The sequence below is a fragment of the Aspergillus terreus genome, genomic scaffold (assembly GCF_000149615.1).
Source record: "Aspergillus terreus NIH2624 scaffold_2 genomic scaffold, whole genome shotgun sequence".
Lineage (NCBI taxonomy): Eukaryota > Fungi > Ascomycota > Eurotiomycetes > Eurotiales > Aspergillaceae > Aspergillus > Aspergillus terreus.
This window is the reverse complement of record NT_165925.1, coordinates 178455-198693: the sequence shown is the minus strand read 5'-3', so window position 1 is coordinate 198693 and position 20239 is coordinate 178455. Positions and strand designations below refer to the sequence as shown.

At 51.3% G+C, this 20239-nt stretch overlaps 7 protein-coding genes across 7 annotated transcripts; 4 read left to right on the top strand and 3 right to left on the bottom strand.

The window, feature by feature from the left end:
* Positions 1–260: 260 nt before the first annotated feature.
* On the top strand, positions 261–2380 carry ATEG_01046 (uncharacterized protein; the record flags this gene model as incomplete). The annotated part of the gene is made up of 2 exons (XM_001208411.1): positions 261–681; positions 750–2380. The coding sequence occupies 2 exons, from the start codon at positions 261–263 to the stop codon at positions 2378–2380; spliced, it is 2052 nt and encodes a 683-aa protein (XP_001208411.1).
* Positions 2381–2495: 115 nt separating this feature from the next.
* ATEG_01045 (oxygenase MpaB family protein) lies at positions 2496–3344 on the bottom strand (the record flags this gene model as incomplete). The annotated part of the gene is made up of 1 exon (XM_001208410.1): positions 2496–3344. The coding sequence occupies one exon, from the start codon at positions 3342–3344 to the stop codon at positions 2496–2498; it is 849 nt and encodes a 282-aa protein (XP_001208410.1).
* A 1795-nt stretch (positions 3345–5139) lies between these two features.
* Positions 5140–8642, bottom strand: ATEG_01044 (uncharacterized protein; the record flags this gene model as incomplete). The annotated part of the gene is made up of 2 exons (XM_001208409.1): positions 5140–5184; positions 5235–8642. 2 exons carry the CDS (start codon positions 8640–8642, stop codon positions 5140–5142), a joined length of 3453 nt encoding a protein of 1150 aa, XP_001208409.1.
* A 735-nt stretch (positions 8643–9377) lies between these two features.
* On the bottom strand, positions 9378–10692 carry ATEG_01043 (DUF3712 domain-containing protein; the record flags this gene model as incomplete). Its single annotated transcript, XM_001208408.1, has 3 exons — positions 9378–9803; positions 9854–9978; positions 10029–10692. The coding sequence occupies 3 exons, from the start codon at positions 10690–10692 to the stop codon at positions 9378–9380; spliced, it is 1215 nt and encodes a 404-aa protein (XP_001208408.1).
* Positions 10693–11202: 510 nt separating this feature from the next.
* On the top strand, positions 11203–12111 carry ATEG_01042 (oxygenase MpaB family protein; the record flags this gene model as incomplete). The annotated part of the gene is made up of 1 exon (XM_001208407.1): positions 11203–12111. The coding sequence occupies one exon, from the start codon at positions 11203–11205 to the stop codon at positions 12109–12111; it is 909 nt and encodes a 302-aa protein (XP_001208407.1).
* Positions 12112–13820: 1709 nt separating this feature from the next.
* On the top strand, positions 13821–16388 carry ATEG_01041 (Zn(II)2Cys6 transcription factor; the record flags this gene model as incomplete). Its single annotated transcript, XM_001208406.1, has 4 exons — positions 13821–14531; positions 14749–15365; positions 15424–15612; positions 15665–16388. 4 exons carry the CDS (start codon positions 13821–13823, stop codon positions 16386–16388), a joined length of 2241 nt encoding a protein of 746 aa, XP_001208406.1.
* A 2038-nt stretch (positions 16389–18426) lies between these two features.
* On the top strand, positions 18427–19923 carry ATEG_01040 (uncharacterized protein; the record flags this gene model as incomplete). Its single annotated transcript, XM_001208405.1, has 6 exons — positions 18427–18619; positions 18829–18899; positions 18959–19257; positions 19310–19384; positions 19431–19498; positions 19547–19923. The coding sequence occupies 6 exons, from the start codon at positions 18427–18429 to the stop codon at positions 19921–19923; spliced, it is 1083 nt and encodes a 360-aa protein (XP_001208405.1).
* Between the last annotated feature and the right edge of the window lie 316 nt (positions 19924–20239).

The following is a 20239-nucleotide window of genomic DNA, read 5'->3' as shown; positions in this document are numbered from 1 at the left end:
ACGCAGAGAGGGTAAGAATAGACGACGAACCTCGAGCATGATAGGATGGTGACAGCGAGCTGACAGACCTAGATACCGTCGCAATGAGGGGAATTGCCAAAATGGCATGGATATGCCGGTGCCAGCTGCCACTCAGAGTTATAGACAAACAGTCGGGCTACATCGATATAAATCAGAACATCAGCCTCGCTTGACAGTCTTTTGGAACTGCCATCTTGTTGAACCCAAAGCCATAAATCAGTACTACCAACACAGGCAAAATGCTCTGCTCGAATTGCAACAATATCGATATTACGTCGCTTACGCGGATGCCAAAAGGGTCCGTACTCTTTCCATATGATGCAAAAATGAATATGAACCTTCCAGGAGGAGGCCTCTACGAGCTTAAGCACGCTGGCGCCCGTCTAGGGTGGTTTCATTCCCGGTACAAAGATATTTACGACAATGCGGAATCCCACGGCTGTCCTCTTTGCAAACTAATGCTAAAGGCCTGCCAGCAGTTCCGCAACAATCTCTCCTCCGACGACAGCTATCGATCGCAATACAAACACAAGCTCAATGATTTCAAAGTATACCTGGCGTTGAGTGATAAGTACAGCCAGGCATTTACCTACTGGACCGACTCCGACTTGGACGAATATGCGTTTTTGATCGGGGAAATCGGTCTCGTCACTCGTCCTGGTAGGTTCTGAATTAGATCGCTTTATACTATCTCCAGACGCGCAGCGCTGATATGCATCATCTGGTAGAGGACCATGATCCGCTTCATAAAACGATTTGGGGCCGTCCGATCTCACCAGACCCCAAAAAGCTGCTTCCCTGGATTCACAAAGTGGTGGATAAGCACGACAGTGACCACGACGATAATAAGGCCGTTGACGACGCGATATCTGGACAGCACACCCTTCCCCCGCGAGTGATCTATGTCGGAGGTGGAATGAACAAGATCCACTTGCAGGAACCATCATCGAGCCAAAAAGCCAAGTACATTACTCTCAGCTATCGCTGGCCCGAGCAAAGGATTACCAGCGATCAGCATGCAGCGTTGGGTGCGACTCTCACGTCCAACATCGCTGGCAGGCGCGCCATAGGGGGTCTTCCTTGGTCATCTCTACATCCAACCTACCAGGATGTCGTCGAAATTGCAAGAGACCTGCATATAGATTATGTCTGGATCGATGCGCTCTGTATCATCCAAAACGACAGGGCGGATAAAAAGCAGCAGCTACGCAAGATGGGCGACATCTACAAGAACTCGTACCTGACAGTCTGCGCATCGGATGGCCTCCGGCCCTTTACAGCTCGGGACGGAACCAGCCGGCCCAGCGTGCCAGAATACCATCGATTTCAGATGACCATCGGCGATGATACCGGCCACCCAGAAGCCTTCGAAGTGCCCTACCACGACGTGATCGCAGGAAACCAGGTACAAAACTTCAGCGACGAGGTCGTCAGTAGTCGTGGCTGGACATTCCAAGAGCGAGTCCTCAGCCCCCGGACGCTGTTCTTCGGAAAGACCCAAGTGTACTTCGAATGCTCCGATTATTGTATCGGCGAGGACGGCTTCCTGCGACCCGGGCGCCAGCTCAAAGCCGATGACATCCCCAGTGGTGTTACTTTCCGCGAATACTGGTGGAGCCTAGTGGGCATCTACTGTACGCGAGAGCTCGGCGTCGATTCGGATAAACTGGTGGCCATTGGAGGTCTCGCCAAGGCTCTCAATGACAACTACAGCGTCAGTGGACGGGGATACGTCGCGGGCCTGTGGACGGGGCCACACTTCCTGGGCGATCTTCTGTGGAGTGTTACCGGGGACCAGGATGACAAGCGGGACTGGGATACCAGAACGTATCGTGCCCCCTCGTGGTCGTGGGCCGCTGTCGATGGACAGGTGTCCCCTCCGGTGCACGATTACCGGCACTGCGATGATGTTGCCAGCCTTGTTAACGGACCATCCGTTTCCCTAGACGACCCAGGAAACAGCTATGGCAAGATAACTGGGGGCCATGTGACTATATCTGGACCTAGGATTAAGGCTCGCGTGTTTCAAAAGCTGGACCCAGTCCGTCTGAGCGATGGCACCAAGGGTGTGGGCGACCAGTATAAGCTGGTTACCTCTGCCGGGACGGTCCTCTCCCGCGGAGCGTTTATAGACTATAATGTCTTTATGGACGAGTTGAGGGACTGGGACCTGTCCGTGTTAGTTATCGGCAAGGTGACGGTCGATGGCGAGCGCACCTATCCAGCTTTAATTCTGATGCAGGATGCTGACGGAAAAACACGGCGGGTCGGGACGGTGGAGATTACGCGCAGTGACCTGGGACATCAGAGTCTAGATGACTGTCCTGAGGTCAAGTATCGGCAGTACCAGATAGTATGATTGTCGGCTTTGCCTACAAGTTATAGACTTTTATATTGCCCAACGTAAACCATTCAACTGCACCGGGACTGCTTATATAGGCACTAGAAACAACAGTATGTCATAACACATCACTCTATAGTTTCTCCGGCTTTCCGTTCGCCTTCTCAATCCGCCGCCGCATATCCTTCAGATAGTACTTGTGTGGATAAGTCCGGATGAACTTGGGGATGACAGGATAGGTAATCTTGGTCAAGCCCATGGTGAGCATATACACCCTCTCCCGGCCCCTGGTATCCTTGAGCCCAAACTGCTCCCGCAGTCGCGGCGGGATCATGTACGTAGTCATGACCCGCAGGAGCGGGAGAAACGACCTGAGATAAACCGGCAATCTCTTATTCCGCAGCAAGTCATTAGCCACCTCCTTGGCCTCGGGAGAGACATCAAAGCCCTGTATTTGCTCGTCCCAGTACGCCCAAAACGCCTCGCGGTCCTGCGGCCACATCTCCGCCGGCACACGTAGGGAGGTCGCAAGGACGGCGTATTCGCGGTACAGCTGCTCAGCTTTGTCCTCGGTGATCGCGCCAAATACCCTTTCGTACAGATCAACCCCCACCGCGTACAGCGTCGCAGCTACCCAGAGCTGCAGCTGTGCGTCGTCGGCCGAGTAATCTAATCCCTTCACGACGGAATGGACGCGGTGCACCAGTTGGATCACGGTTTCTTTTTCCTGCGGCGACCCAAATACCATGCAATACACGTATGTCATGGTTGTGCGCAGCCGGTCGACCGGGCGGTAGGCGAAGTTGCTGTGGTTGCTCACGCCTTTGCCAACGCCTGGGTTCGCGACCTGTAGGAGGATGGCGGCTGCGCCGCCGGCGAGCAGGATGCCCTCGCGGAGGATGCGTTGGATGTGCTGAGGGTTGTTGAGGGCTGCGGTGATGGCCTCTGAGTGTTTCTCTGTTTGTAGGTCGGTGGTGGTCATCGTGAGAGAGAGTTGAAGTGCTCGAAAGTAGGAGAGAGAGCAGACAGTGGACAGATAGATTATCAAAATCAAAGGACATGGATGGTAGCGCATGACATCACCATATAAGAGTGTCATCTGCGAACACAGGGATATCGACTGTACGACTAGTATCATAAGGATGCCGGCGGCTTGCAGGCTCGGCCCAGCAACCGTGGACCGAGGAGAGGTCGGCGATCAACCTGTCTATCTAGTGTATGATCTGAGCGAATGGATTTACAGTGTCGTGGCGATCATGTTGTTTCTCCATTAGCCCCAACGTGTAGCACAGCTGGAGCAGCGATCTCTGATGAGTGAAAGTACGAAGACACGGAAGATGGTATTCCTAACTATTTCGAAGGCACATCATACGTGTCTTCCTGGCAGTTCACGTTCTTCCACTCCAGTCACACTGAGGCTGCTTCCTCATTTCCCGACATCCCATCAACTATTACCTGCTCGTGATCCTTCCTCCAGTCCTCATAGGTACGATACAAGCTGTTCCGGAGGGCGGGATGCTTTCGATAGTATGACACATGGTCGATCTCACAGACACCATTATGCTCGCCCTTGTGGTCGGCGCAGAAGGGACGATTGCACAGAACACATCGTTGGATTGGGAGTGTATCTGTCAGGTGTGGCTTCCTCTTCCGCATTCCGTCATGGACGTGGCATGAACCAGATTCGAAAGTATTGTTCTAAAGTGTTGTTAGACCCACGTTAAAAGTTAAGCTAGTGCGACATAGAGTACGGACCATTGTATAGACTTTGGCGTAGATTATGTTGATCGAGTTTGAAAGCACTGTTTAGAAGACCGAACACTGGGGAGCAGAGAAGAAAAGATGAGGGTGTCCAGTCTGAAGGTGGGTGCCATTGCGTAACAGTAGCATTGCCTGGCGTCAGCCATGTAATACGTCGAGTCATTCGTAGATGCGAAGACATGGGGTTTGCTTGTACAGCCACCTAGTAACAGTCCTAAGTCCATGGCTCACGACTTGTACACGCGTTCTCGGTATTGCGGGACACGATACAATTGACAGCTCTTCTTTGATCCCACTACCCAGGCCTTTCTTCAAGCGCAGATGAATACTGAGGCGGGGTCATAGAGAGGTACCTTCAGATCTACCTTGTACGATACTGTATCTTGCTTTGTACCATCACATGAAGCATAGAAGGGCTTGGATACCCAGCAACCTGACTGGACGTCCGCGAATAAGAGGGGTGAGGGCATTAGCATGCCCGGTTATCGGGCCTGTCAGGTGGCTTGGGTTGCTTGGACAAGTTAGACCAGGCTCTGCTCATGATTCCGTGCCGGTCCGCGGAAGCGAAGGGACTTGCTGCCCATAAGAGGGATAATGCTTGATAGTGTCGTGCTGCGTAGGGATTGATTGGGTTGATAAACAGCCACTGACACGCTGGCATTACAATGTGCGCCACTTCATGGTTCATATGACCGGAAGAAAGTACCGTAGGTAGATACTGTAGTAAAGAATGGCGGAGTAGAGACAAACGGTGAGCTAGGATACATTAGGATGTGTATCACGAGATATCTACTGTTTTCAAGGTCATTATTTGCGCACTTGCTCTACTTGGAGGATTGATAGTTCTCTACCAGGAACCGTTTGTACCAACTCATTCCTCATATCATTACCGTACGGCATATGACTACCTATATAACATCACTGTCGTTAACTTGATCGTGATTATCAATCATGCCGACATGAAACATGCGCCATGACACATCTCCCAACAAAGAACTACACCACTACACCGGGGCTTAAAGTTGGATTCCAGACAGGAGGTTCGTCAATAGGGGAAGCAGCTGGAGGATGGGTCAGTCTGGTCAATCATAATTCTAAGAAGGGTACTTACAGCAACTAGAGCCTTGACCAGCGGAATAATATTGTCAATCGCAGTCGTAAGGATGTCACCCTGGAAGATTGGTATCACCGCATGAACAAGCCCTGGAATGGAGTCCAGGACGGTCCCTATGTCGTTCACAAGCTGCGGCGTCAGAATACCAATCAAATCGTCCACAAGCTTCGAGATGATATCCCTGTTCAGCAAAGGCAGAAGTCTGTTGATAATCTTGGGCACCGCATCCAGGATGGATGTGATAGCGTTGCTCGAGATGACGTTGAGGAGACTCTGCAGGATCGGTGGAACAGCATCAAGGAGACCGCCAAGCTCATTCATGACTCTAGGTGTGATGAGAGCCTTGGTGATGTTCCTTGCTGGTTGCAGAATGTCCTTCGGTACCAAGGGGACAATCTTTTCCAGGAGAGGAGGCACGGTCTCGACAAAGTCACCGACCTCGCCGACCAAATCCTTCGTAACGATAGTCGAGATGACGCCCTCGACCGGACCAAGGAGATCCTGACTAAATATTGGGATGACGGTGTGCAGGAGAGGTGGGATTGCAGCGAGAACGGTACCCACGTCAGCGATGAACTGCTCCGTCAGGAGTCCTTTGACAGCTTTCACGAGTGCGAGGATGATGTCGACGTCGAGGATCGGCAGGATGGCATCGATGATCTTGGGAAGCCCAGAGATGAGGTTCTTCACTTGCTCGCTGCCGACAATTGGGATGAGATCGCCAACTATTGGGATGACAGCCTGGATCAGCGATGTGATTTCGTTGAGAAATCCTGGAGTCACGATGGTGGTGAGAAGGTTGCCGATAGCCTTGAAGAGTTCTGGAGTGAAGATAGGCATGAGGTCTTGCACGATGCCTGGAATGTAGCCAACGATCTTGCCGACATCGTTCACAAACTGCGGCGTGAGCAGGCTTGTAATTATATGGACGACCGACGAGAGAACGTTGCCATTCAGGAGCGGCAGGAGATCGTTGATGATTCCTGGAAGGGCATTCAAAACCGACTCGATCGCGTTAATCAGCTCCTTGGTCAGGATCTTGGGGAGTAGTTGCACGATCTCTGGAAGCAGGGGCAGCAAGGCGTTGATGACTCCTGGAAGGGCATCCAAGACTGACTCGACAGCAGAAATCAGCTCCTTCGTGAGAATCTTCGGAATCAGCTGCTCAATCATTGGGAGTAGCGGCAGCAACGAATTGAGAATGCCTGGCAAAGCATTCAACAGTGAGTCGACAGCCAAAATCAACTCCTTCGTAAGAATCTTCGGGATAAGTTGCTCGATCGTTGGAAGCAGTGGCAGGACTGCATTGAGGATGTCCGGAAAAGCATTCAACAGCGATTCGACAGCCGAGATCAATTCCTTGGTCAAGATCTTGGGAATGAGCTTCTCGATCTCAGGAAGCAGAGGCAGTAAGGCGTTGATAAGGCTAGGAACAGCATCTAAGAGGGTCTCGACGGCCGAGATCAGCTCTTTTGTGAGGATCTTCGAGATGAGCGTCTCGATCGGTGGAAGTAGTGGGAGGAGAGACTTCAACAGGCCAGGAACAGCCTCAAGAACCTTTCCGATCTCCGCGATGAATTTGGGGGTGAAGATGTCGACGATCAACTTCTGTATTGATGGCATGAGCGGAAGCAAACTGTTTACAAGGCCTGGCACTGCGTCAAGTAGTGATCCTAATGCCTTCACCAGTTGAGGCGTGACAATCTTCTTGAGAAGGTCCTCGAGAGTTGGAATTAGGGGCATGATCGTCTTCAGCAGACCTGGCAGATCCGCAAGCAATGTCTTGAGGTCGTTGATCAGCGCGGGTGTAAGGACCTCCTTGATAAGGTTGCCCAGAGGCTGTATAAGAGGCACGGCGGATTTAATAATTGATGGCAGGGAATTGATAAGCGATCCAATCTCCTTGATGAGCTCTGGTGTCAGAATGCTCTTCAACAGGTTGATGAGCGGCTGGATAATATCAGAACTGAGCAGCGGCAACACTTGGTGGAGAATTGATGGCAGATCTTTGAGCAAGGTGCGCAGATCGTTGACAAACTGTTCTGTCAAGAGACTCTTCACGATTTCCACTAATGGTTTAATCAGAGGTAGCAACTCATTGATGACGGATGGGATGTCCTTGAGCAGAGACTTGAGTTCATTGATCAGCTCTGGTGTGATGACGTCCGAGATAAACTCCACAAGTGGCTTGATCAAGGGCAAGAGGTCCTTCAACAGAGCCGGCAGGGTCTTGAGCAAGTCACTAAGCTCGCTCAGAACCTCTGGTGTCAGGACCTCCTTGACGATATTGATGAGTGGCTCCAGGACATCGGAGCTCAGAAGAGGCACGATGTCCTTCAAGATTGGAGGCAAAGCAGCGAGGAGGGCATCGATCTCGTTGATGAAATCGGGCGATACAATCGTGCTGACCAGCTTGGATAGAGGCTCCATCGTGCTGTTACCAAAGATGGGCGCCAAATCGTGCACCAACGGCCGCAATCCGGTCAGAATAGCGGACAGGTCGTTGACCAATTCCGGTGTTACATTGTCGGTGATCAACTTCTCCAACGCCTTCAGCAATTCTGGATTCAAAATAGGTTTGATGCCATCGAGCAGCTCGGGCAGCGCCTTCAGAAATGCTGTCACTTGATCGCTGGTGAGAAGATCCAGAATCTCAGCCAGGACCGGTGGAAGGGCAATGATATCCTGGATGATGTTGTCGAGGCTACCCAGAAAGCTGCCGTTCGAAAGCGTCGAGAAGAGCGTTGCCCCAGAGCCGCCAGAAGCACCAGAGACTAGTGGTTTCAGGCCGGCGAGCGTACTAATCATCTCCTTGCCCTCTTTGACTGTAGCGTCGTCAAAAAATTTGGCAGCTTGGTTGACCAACGATGCGGTATCCTGCACGAACCGGGGCGTGAACAGACTGGCAATGTTTTTAATGCCGTCCTCGAGGCTCGCAAGGCTATTGCTCGAGCCACTGTCCCCCAGACCGGGGAACAGGTCGCCCAGCAGACTATCGATCCCATTGCTGCCGGAGGACGACGATGATGACGGCGGCGTTGTCGACTCAGTACTTGGAGCAGCTGCCGTGCTTGATGTCGCCTTGACACTGTGTGCTGTTGACGAAGTAGGTTCAGTGTCAACGCTGGGAATGGAAAATGCCTTGGTGGCTGCGTTCGCCAGCGAAGAAAGGAAAGTTGCTACTGGTGGCTCCGCAGCATGGGTTGTCTTCTCATTGTCGAAAGCAGCAGCGGCAGCAGCAGTGCTCTCACTGGTCGTCGATGACTGAGGCGCAGCTTGAGCCACCACATTGTTGTTGGCTTCGACAGCAGTAGCCGTTGCGTTCTCAGCATCACGCTGGTTCAACACTCGGTCTGCCAGGGACCGGGCAGCCAGCAGCGTGACGAGGGTGTGAAGGGCTCTCATTTTCACTGAACTGTCGGCACGGCCCAAGCGGACTCCTTTAGGACAAAAGGATTGGACCCCAGGATTGGACCTGGGGTGCAATCGGTCTTATGAAGCCTCTAAGATTGATTGACACGAGGGGTCTATATTGAGGGCTTGCCGAGGACCCTCGCTGCATGGCCATCTTGGAGCTGCAGCGGAATCTCAGCGGCACAATCATCTCCTGTGTCATGTCTCTCGTGGAGGAATCCCTTCTAGCCCATTGTCTGACGGTGAAAACTTCCCGTGCATCAAAGCTAGCTCGGGTGCAGTCACCGTGATCATCGCCACCAGTGCCCGAGACATATCTGGCTTGGACTCACGGACTACAATCCATAAGCGAACTGACTCGCTGGTCCGTTTTAATCTAATTGACTTTCGGAAACAAATTCGGTGCCTCGGACCGCAACGGCGGGGGCGGTAGTGTGCTTGCGGGGAGAAGATAGCGTGCATGGATCGACTAGTCCCTGCAGCGTGACATGGAACATGGAGTCATGTGGATTCAGGCGTATCCATGCGTGTATAGTTGCTGCATGTGTCTGATTCTTTATAGATCATGCCGAGAGGTTTGATAGATGCAGGGTCTACATGGGTATGGATGTCTTCAGGATCTAAGTATGATTCATTTGACATTGTCAGGATATCATTTAACCGTGAATACATTAGAACAGCCATCACAGTATACTGGCATAACATTCGTTGCATAGAAAAATCATGTCACTCATTATCTCCCACACTCTTCGTCATATTGGGGCTGTTCGTCAAGTCTGTATTCCCCAACGCACTCGTCACATTTGAAATAGCGCCCGGATTTGATGTGATCAATTGTGACAGAGTCCCAAATAGCACCTTCAAAATGGGGACGTCCGCCGTGACTGTAAGGTTGTTGAGGACCTTTTCAAAATATGGGATGTGAAAGCCATTGTAGATCGTTGAATGGCCAGAAGCCGCCAGCATCAGATTCCCATGGCTAAGAGCATCTGCTTCAGCGGCTAGGATGGTCCCTAGATTGCTGACAGCTTTTCGTATGTCAAGAATCCCGCGTAGAGGAACTGTGTTATTGCCTGGTCTCAGCAAAACGTTGTCGATGGTTCCGTTGCCGAGGATAACGTCCCCGATCTTGAGGTTCAGAGTTACGTTGCCCTATGCCGTTGTAAGCTTGGAAGTATAAGAATCATTGGGACGAAACATACCAGAGCAAACGTAACCAAAGAGTGATTCGGCAGTGTAGCACGTCCTATCAGGTTCGACCCGTCCTCCTCCGGAGGGAGAGCGATACTGGCTGCGTCTATGGAAAATCCACTCAGCTGGTCAAGTCCTGTTGTGTATTAGTCCATTTCTGTAAACAAGTCCAGCGGCAAGTCATACCCGCAAGTTCGACATCTTTATCCAACGTCAACGGAACCTTGAGTTTGCCTAGATGTGCAGTCGTCTTTCCATAGGCAGACATGGTGAAGTTCTTCGAATAGACCGCTTTTGACAGAAACTTGGTGAGCTCCTCCTCGTCGAGAACCTCCACCGTCTGGTTGCTGATCGTGAGATGGGATTTTCCTTTCAGATAAACCGGTCCCAGCTCGGCAGTCACGTAAGGCTTTCGGGGCTTAACATCTCGGTCGAAGAGACTAAGATTGAATTTATCGACGGAGACTCCCAGTCCCAGCGGAACGTTGATAGTTGCAGCCAGGGAGAAGGTGATAGTATCTGGGGTTGGTCGTAGCACCTCTGCAGACTGGATTGGGATAGCGGCATCATCTACCAGTCTTTGGGCAATAGCTGGTAGAATGACGAGGAAGAAGACGGGCAGGAATATGGCGAGAAAGACCACTCCAAGCAAACCATAGCATATCCAAAACCGCTTAAAGTGCTTCCACAGTCTCGACCAGAACCTACGGGGCTTCTCTCGCTTCGCCCCGACGTAGTTGCCCATTTCCTCCTGGGCCCCATGGCGACTCGACGACCCATCTGAGTCCATAGACGCCTTTCCAGGGTCTATGTAAGTCGACTTAGACTTGGATGGTTCGCCGATAGGCATGGTGGGCAACTGTTGTCGCTGTTCTTGTCTGGACTTACGGGAGCCGGTGGATCAAACTCCAAAGAGTCCGGGGACGCTGACAATGATGCTGCGCCTGAAGTCGTATATTACAGTGGTGTCACCCCGGGCTAATCTATATTTACTCTTGTTCAGCAATCTACATTACAGTGCGGGGATGGCAGCACAGGCTAGAGCCACTCCAGATCTTAGCGGCATCCTCTAATCCTAGGCGAGAAACACACTTTTACCCGGGGTCGTTTACCCCAAGTTTCCACCTGATCGTCTTCTAGGAGTGATGCAACTATCAAGGCCGGCCGAGTGGTCTCCTCGGACCGTATACCGCGGCAGGCTCCCTCCTTGCATGTTACGTAGACGTTGAGACAATCATATGGACTGTGTGGACGCCATCTAAGGTATTAAATACACGATGCATGAAACGGCCTAACTCAGGGAGCAAGATCCTCAGCAACTTGTCAGTCTATACCCCTCCTTCACCAAGCCTGCCGCACAATGACTTCCCCGCGAGAGAAATCCCCTGCTACGCCGCGAGAGGACACTCCCGAGCCCTGGCAATCGACCGTCTCGGAGAAAGAGCCAAATGAGACCCTTGCCCTTGTACCCAGCGATGAGCTGCTTGACTCGCTGCAGAACTCCGAGCAAGTGCAGAAAGTGGTCCGAGAAGGCATTCTTCTTGCGGCAGGGGCGGCAGCTATCCTCCTGCAGGTCGCGATGCCCGGCGTTGCCAAAGGCGTTGACAACCATAGCAGCTTTGCATACCGCCCGCTACATCGACTCCGCACCACCCTCACATTTGTCTACTGCATGGCCTTTGGCACAAGGGAAGAGAAGAAGGGAATCATCACGATGGTCAACCGGGCCCATGCAGAGGTCAAAGGGCCGGACTATTCTGCTGATGACCCCGAGCTCCAGACCTGGGTTGCAGCGACCCTCTACGCCAGTGGCATCTATATCTACGAAGAGGTCTACGGTACCATGGAGCCCTTCCGCGCGGACCAGATCTACCAGGAGTTTTCCGTTCTGGCGGTGGCGCTGCGCGTGCCGCGGGAGAAGTGGCCCAAAAACCGCAAGGCCTTTTGGAAATACTGGAACAAGACGGTGACAAAGCTCGAGATCACTCCCCATGCGCGACACATCGCCGACGATCTACTATACAACAAGCACCTGTTTTTCCCTTTGCGGATGGCTCTGCCCCTTGTCCGCTTGACGACGGCGCAGATGCTGCCAGACAGGATTCGCGAAGGGTACGGGTTAAAGACAGGCAGCTTTCGGCGGACGTTTTATAAAACCACGATGTTGGGTGCCAGAATTGCCTACCCGGTGATTCCTCGCTTCATTCGAACGATCCCGATGAAATTTTACATGAGGGATATGCGGCGCCGTCTGCGAAACATGGCGTAATGGCAGTCTTCTTGGCTTTCCATTCTCTACCTGACTTTGCTGGTTTGTACTTTTCGACGCCAGAGAAACGAGACATGAAATTCTCTACCAGACTGTACATTTTCTTTCCGTGTGGTTATTTCGAGCAGTCAAGCAATGAATCAATGACCTGCCAAGCACTATACACTCCAAATAACGATCGTCGGGGGCTGGATCCCGTCAGGGCGGCCGAATCCACATGAGTGTTCCAGCGGGTTCAGCGGACCGAGGTGGCCGTAGCTGATCTTTAGCCTGGCGTGGCGTAACGAAATTAATCTATAACTACATACAGTGGTCATCTATATTCCCCCCGCATATGGTTGACAGCTCTGTGCCTTAATGAGCAAATTGGAGAGAACAAAAGAAAAGCCCTGGTTTGTCCGAAGACGGCTATATGGAGGGCCACAATATGATCACCACACGGGTACGCAAATTATTACAATCCGTAGCCTAATCTGACCCGCTACTCGTTTTCATCATCATGTGGAGCTTGAGCTTTCGGTAGTTAGTTGGGGTTCTAGAGAGGTCTGCATGGATGGCTCATTTTATGGAGATAGACCAACGCCTCATCATGTTTTACTCTATGGAAGTAGTAGACCCCCGGTCCCATACGTAGTGGGGAGATGGAATCAAGTCAGAATCTATTCCTAGCTTCTTTGGTCCCTAGTGAAATATATCTTTCATCTGTAGGCGGTTGACACTCCACCACTAGATCTCAAGATATTCTCCCCTTTTCCCAGTATCACACTTCCTAGCTAGTCACTATCACGAGGATCAGTATCAGTACATTGGTTTCCGATAGGGGCATCTCTTAAGAGTATCGAGTAATACTCACTATATAGGAAGAGAACGGCCAGAAACAATAGCAGAGACAGTGAAAAGTAGAACAATTGCTGAAAGGGCGTTCTGAGGGGGTTCAAAATAGAGTCAAAAGGGTCAGAACTGTAGGTTCCTTCGCCAGCCTCGAGGTCCAAATCTGCCTTGGAGCGAAGCTGGATCTGCGGACATACCGTCGTAGAATCGACCTTTCCCATGATTCCCGTTGGCTTCGGCGTGTTCAAATTGGGAAGAAACAAATGGCAGCATTATCACATTGTCAAAGATTTCTCCATCTGCCCGGTTTAAATCCATATGATCCCTCAACAGCGGAGATCTAGTCGCGTGCCGGCCTGTGATAGTCAATAGAATGAAGCCGGGCAAGTCAAATCATAGGCTTCGCCGCGGGTCCTAAACGGCACCATCCACTTGATTCAATGATTTGATCACATTTCGAGGAAATACTCCGAAGCAGTCTTAGTTGACAACTGACCCATACATCCTCCCCGCCCCAACGGCCGGCTCGGTCTGGTCAACCTAAAACCAGCTCGTTTTGAGCTAACGGTGGATCAAACCCTGCCAGATTAGCCTGCCTAAGTGCTGCTAGCAGGGAGCGGTCCGAGGCAAGCAAAGATGGGGCCACCCTGGCAAGAGGTCCCCGCGGGGTATTGCTTCCCCAGATGTTGGCGGAGTTATGCCACCTTGGGCCGGGGTGCCTTCAGCTTCAACGCACATTCCAACTAAGGAGCTAGTCATCCTCTCAGGAAGACAGCTTAGATGGCATGAGGTGCACTAGAATGCGATAAACACATAGAACCCATGTGAAAGTCGATTCCTGACCTCACCAAGTCCATTGACGCATCACCAACTACAAAATGCACTCCATAAAGGGCCGGAAATCTCCAGCACAACGCATCCGCAGAGCTGCCGCAGCCTGCTATCGATGCCACTGGCGTAAGGTTCGCTGTGACGCCGCTGTTCTTGGGTATCCTTGCACCAACTGCACACTTGATGGCATCGCCGGCTGCACTCTACGGCCCAACGCGACAGCTCGCTTCAGACGGCTTCAGAATGGCGATGAGACGAATGTTTCTCCCACACTGGCGGTCAGCGAGGCCCCTTCCTACTTCGATCCGTCTACGTTGAGTGAATACGAGACCCATTCGATGGCGGTAACCGCTCCGTTGCAGAATGCGCCTGACAGGATACACGACGATACGGAGTCATCTCTGCGACTGGATTTGGATGTTCCAGTACTTGGTCCTCCTATAGCTGATCCAACGCCTTTCATATTCGAGAATACAGGGACAGCGTTTCCCGGGCAGAGCTTTGTCGAGCTAGATCGACTATCATCCCTTGCTATGAATGATGTACAGGTTCTGATGGTAAACGGCTGTTTGGAGATACCCCCAAAAGCCGCGGTCAATATATTCGTGCGAAAATACTTCCTCTTGCTTCATCCTCTTCTTCCGATCATCGATGAGTCCCAGTTCTGGGAGATATACAACCAGTCCAACAAATACCTAAGCCGTCCGGGAAAGATATCGCTGTTTGTATTCCAGGCCATGCTCCTCGCCAGCTGCGCGGTATGTGGTATGTGTCCAGACACATTAAAGTTTTGTAGAGCTAATCGGGAATTGTCTTCCTCTTGTAGTTTGTCCCGATGGAGTACATTCAACAATGCGGCTTCCAAAATATACATGACGCACGGCGGGTTCTCTATCATCGAGCAAAGGCATGCAATTTGAAAGCCAGTATCCCCAACATTCCACGAGATATTCTAATATACCGTTTTGTTTGCAGGTCCTCTACAATACCGGCTTTGAGAGCGATCCGTTGGCGAGGGCCCAGGGAGCTCTTCTTCTCACATTCCACACGACAGCAGAAGACCCCCAGGCAACGATGACCTGGAACATATGTGCCATCCAAAACGCTATGACTGTAAGTTCCATTGCAAGTAATATTGACCTGCAGACCGCGGTGGTCGTTAAGAAACGTCTGTTCTGGTCGGTCTTTGTGCGAGATAGAATACTGTGGCTAGGGCGGCATCGCCAGCCGCAGTTCATTTCCGCTAATTTTAATATCGGAATGGGTCTCCTGGAGGAGTTTGATATCGCGGATGAAATAAATTCATCTCCAGTACATACACCCGACAGCAAGCGCTTGCTGTTGAAGCTCTTTCAAGCACAATGCCGGCTCGCGTTGATTCTGTCGGGCGTTAACGCGATCGCCTTTTCGGCGTCCGAGGCTTATTCTCCACAGTTGTCCGTTGAGGGACTACACTCAAGACTAGCCAAGGTGCAAATGTTGAGATCTAGACTAGCACAGTGGAGAGAAGTATGGATGCCGTTGCCCGAGACAGCTGCACCGGAGCAAGAAGCCATTGACATCTTGACAAATATCACATTGATGCATTACGAGTAAGTATCAATCTCTAATAAAACCAAATCTCTCTAGCTCATAGAATATTGCTTCTAGAAGCGCAAGAATTGCCTTGTCACACCATGAAACATTCCTCATCGAACAGCATCTCGAACTCATACAAGATCGATCATCGACTATGCTGCTGGGTATCGCAAAGGAACTGAAAGACTCAATATCTAACGTGACCCAGAAACTGTCGTACTTTGCCTCTGTGGGTTTGACCGAGAACATGCCGTTGAGCGTGTAAGTTTTATCTCTGAGTAGGTACGGGTGCGTTTCGCTGATGGGATAGCAGCCTTGCCTCTAGTGGAACTCCAATGGTTCTATCTGCGATAGACGTGAAGCTTTCATCATCACTGTCAGATATGCTTGACCGACGACGTACTTTAGACGACTGTTCCAAGATTATCAAACAGGCTGGAAAGGTGTACGACGTAACAGATTTCTTTTCCCAAGGAACCAACCACATCCTCCAACTGGCGTATGCCGTGACCAAGAATCTGTTCATTGACGATAAGACACATAGATCGGACGTGTTGACTGCTCAACCTGGGAATGAGGAAGGACAGGCACGAGCTATAGTCCCGGCATCCAACAGGCGACGAGTGAAAGGGTGGGTGGATGCCTTTATGAAGTATCCTCGCGCGTACCTTGTGATCTCTTCTTGTATTGACCACAGTCTTGCGACTGGGCGTCTACCACGAGATGAGCTACTGCCACCACTTATAAGGGGCTCTGTGTTTATGATTCTGGGGAGACCGAAGCTACCCTGGACGATCACAGCACCCACGAATTCCAGCACGGATCATGCGGGGAGATATAACGAGGAGAAACGTCAAGATCAAGACGGGAACCAAGAACCTGTTTCGCTTGTCGACACGCGGAACCCATTATTGGACGATCCCTGGTACTGGTCTCTCATACACGATGTAACGGCCGAGCCGCAACGCGCCTACGACGTAGGGGGTGTCTGCAGTGTTTCAGGCACTTCTATGCCTGATACTTTAGACCATTGTTGATAAGATATAGTTCAGTTGATCGACCGTTCTGGCATTTCGAAATATCTCTGGTTTATGTACATAACTGTTGTAAAGACAGCTTGATATTCCGTGCAATGCTGCATATCCACAGGTCTTAGGGCGGCATTCTCTATTGGCATATCTGTCGGATGGTATGTCTCAGCCAGTCCTTCCCATGGTCTGATCGTGGTCTTACTGACAACAAATAGGAGCATTGTTGTGCAGCTCACCGCGTCACGCAAATGCCACAAGGGCTTATATTGAGAACCCTGTCGCAATGAAGAGGACTATTGTTCATGTCTATGTTCTGATCCATGTTCCAAAGTATAACTCTTGATGTGAGCGAGATGTCATAAGCTACGCAGTATACAGTGTTTTAGAGATAATTCCCAGTTCCTTTGCTTTGTTGGCCAGCTCAATGTTGACATGTCGATGAAATTTAGAGGTAGGTCCATCAACGAGAACAGCACTCGAAATCTTGGTAACCCATGTGGAGCAGGACCCAGTTCTGTCTCGACTAACGCAGACGGCCAAAGTTATTCTTTTACTTAGTTCCTGAGCTCCCACCCGGAGTCGACGGCAAGCCAGTTCTGCTGCAGTTCGATGTGAACACCCTGGAAAAACTCATATCATTGCGAGAATAGGGGATATATGTGTTGATCACCTGGATCTGTGGCAAATCCGTTCCCTTCTTTCTATCTCAATTCTCCCGCCAGCCGCAGACGATCTGTCTAGCGCGCAATAGTATGGACCTCCAGCCGATGCCGCGTGGAACTAAAAAGAAACTAGACCCAACCCACGGCCAACGGGGCTCCGTCACTCTGAGTTCCCGTCGAACGTGTTCGTGCAGATGATCAGTGTCTCCATTCCTGGAGCCTACCGAGGTAACGAACAGAATCGGATAATCGGAGCTGATCTGGGGAGAAATATTCAAGATTCGACAACATGCCCAAGATACCCCAAACCCATTCAGCAGGGCTATGGCTCGCCTTTGCAATATTCGGGCTACTCCGTACAATACTGTGTACAAGTAGATATATGGCGACGCCACAGTGGGGATCCTCAAAGGAGCTAAGAGAATCCCCGGGACCTTGCAACGAGACACCTGCTCCACAAATCCTTCTTAGTTTCGTTTGACCACGCGGTTCTGGGTCTATCATTTCCTCTTCGATCGTGCATGGGATGTAGATCACTCAAATGGCCTGATGGCGGATTTATACGGCGAATGAATGACCACAGGGGGCAACTCATGTCCGGGACCCTGGTCCACCCCTATCGACAATGTTGTGCGGTGTTCGGCGCTCTCTTTGCCCCATGCTCCAGCCAAGATGAAGAGGAACTAGTGATTCCTATGTACATACTGCAATGCTGGCTCCACTCTGGCACATATTATACGGAGTAGACCCAATGTCGGCTTGAGTCGTCCGCACATCGTTGCTGAAGCCCGCCTGACACCGTGCGGTAATCCGGGCGCCGAAGCGTCCCCCGAGTACTTCGTACTCCTTAGATACTGGAGTATTCCAGGAATGAGCCTATCTCTCGCAGTGGGCCTGTCCTAGTGGATTCGTTAGGAGCTGCGTGGTTAGGTCTCAGTGGCGATAGGTAGTCCCTGTGAGAAGCATAAGTTGCCAGATTCGATGTGTAGTTGCTGGTTGTAGTGATCTGAAATCTATGCATAGAAGCCAAGGACTCTCTTCCCCGGAAAATCACGATAGTCGGTGGTCTAGGATACTCGAGCCGGGCGAAGGATCATGTTGCTGCGCACCATTTGCATCCGTATTCCTAGTGACATTGGGTGTCAAAGTCTATTGCTGCCCTAGTATCTACTAATAATCGCGATGGGACCAGCTGAGTTAAGTTAAATGATTGCGCACTGTCTCTGATTTCTTCCGTTTCCCGACTCCCTCTTCCTACTATAGTTCTGTGGAATACAAATCACCCCCCAGCCCGGGGAACTCCTTATATCATTTGATATTTGAATCTCCCGATGCGACTGGCACACATGAAGATTGTCATCTACGACCTCTCCTGATGACCCATGGCGACCACCACCGGCTTTACACCGGCGACCACTCCGCCGCCTGGGGAATCCTACAACTTCGTCGACCCTCCGTATATTGGGACGAAATATCTGGTGGTAAACTGCGTTTTCCTTCCGCTCGCCGCAATTGCGGTCTTTGTGCGGACGTGGACTCGGATTGTGATTGTGCGAAGCTTTCAATCCGATGATTGTGGGTGTTTGTACAAGCTCCTTCTGGATTTCGCTGACCGGGTGCAGATTTGATGATTGCTGCTTTTGTATGGATATCGCATTTTGTCTGCAGGCCAAAATTGACCAAATTTCACTAGGTGTTATCATGCGTCTTGACTGGAGTCACACTTACCAGTAAGTATACAGCCGGACGTCATGAAGGCCCAAACTGATCATTTTCCTGGACAGTGCTCAACTATGGACTGGGGAAGCACCTGTGGGACGTTCGTCTGGAGCACTTCAAACCATGGTTCAACAAGGTAGAATCGAATCACCGCCGGATAGCAGCGACTCCGACCACTAATCGGAACCCTCCTAGTTAAACGTCATCTCGGCCATCTTCTATTGCGCTGCCACCGGAATCACCAAGTGTTCCGTCCTCATCTTCTACATGCGCATCTTCCCGAGCCGGAACTTCCACATCGCCGTCTGGGCGATTGTCTTCATCGCGGCGGGATACTCGATCGCCAGCGTGCTCGCCAACGTCTTCAGCTGCGCCCCGGTTGAAAAGGCATGGGACCTCGAACTGAAGGGCAGCTGCATGAACCGACCGGTCTTTTACTTTGCGAACGCGGGACTGGGGATCTTTACGGATTTTGCGACAGTCGTGGTTCCGATGTATGTCCATCCCTTCGACCATGAACATAAGTGACGGTGCTAATGGTGGTAGTCCCTGGCTCCGACGCCTGCAGATGCCTCTACGACAGAAGATTGCTGTTGGGTCGATTCTGGCCATGGGTTGTTTGTGAGTGTGCCCTTTATACCAAATCGGACTCGACTGACGACAACAGCGTGGGTATCGTCAGCTGTATCCGACTGGCGTCGCTGTATACCCTCATGAACACCACCGATCTGACCTGTAAGTCTGATTTCTCGCTTCGAGGACCTTCCTTCTGACTAGGTGTAGGGGCTACAACAAACGCTCTGATGTGGTGTACGATCGAGCTAAACCTCGGTATCGGACTGGGCTGCGTCACAGCAATGCGACCGTTCGTGCGGAGATACTTCCCCCGTCTGCTGGGACTCTCATCGAATTCATATCCGTCGACGCGCAAGTATGGTCATCCGCTGGGATCGATGCCCCGTAGCAACAACCCTGACTTTTCCGGGAACCGAAGCCACCAGTACTCGACGACCCTGACGACATTGAAGAGTGCGCCTGGAAATGAAAGCGAAGAGCATATATTATCGTCTGCCGACGCACAGGGGAAATCCCATGGGGTCGTGGACGGGATTGTTCGGACGGTCGAGTTCGACGTGGAGAACGCTAGGAAGGAACGGTGATGCCACTGCCTAAGATATGGTTGTTGTCTTTGCTGTCACGATTTTTCTGTAATATGCTGGTTCTGTTGGATGGCGATGGAGTTGTCGGATGTTTTCACTATGTAGAGGCCTGCTCGGATGGAGTTTCTGTTTCCTCCGTAGTGTCGTGGGCCAGCACCCACTTGGCCAGGACCATTATCACCAAAGGACTACTAACAATGCCAATGATATAGCAGCGGGGTTCGATTCCAATTACCCTTTGCCAATCAACCGCGCACATTCCAACGAACGGGTCCATGCTACGCAGGCTGGGGATGCAGTGGACCGCTCTCCACCC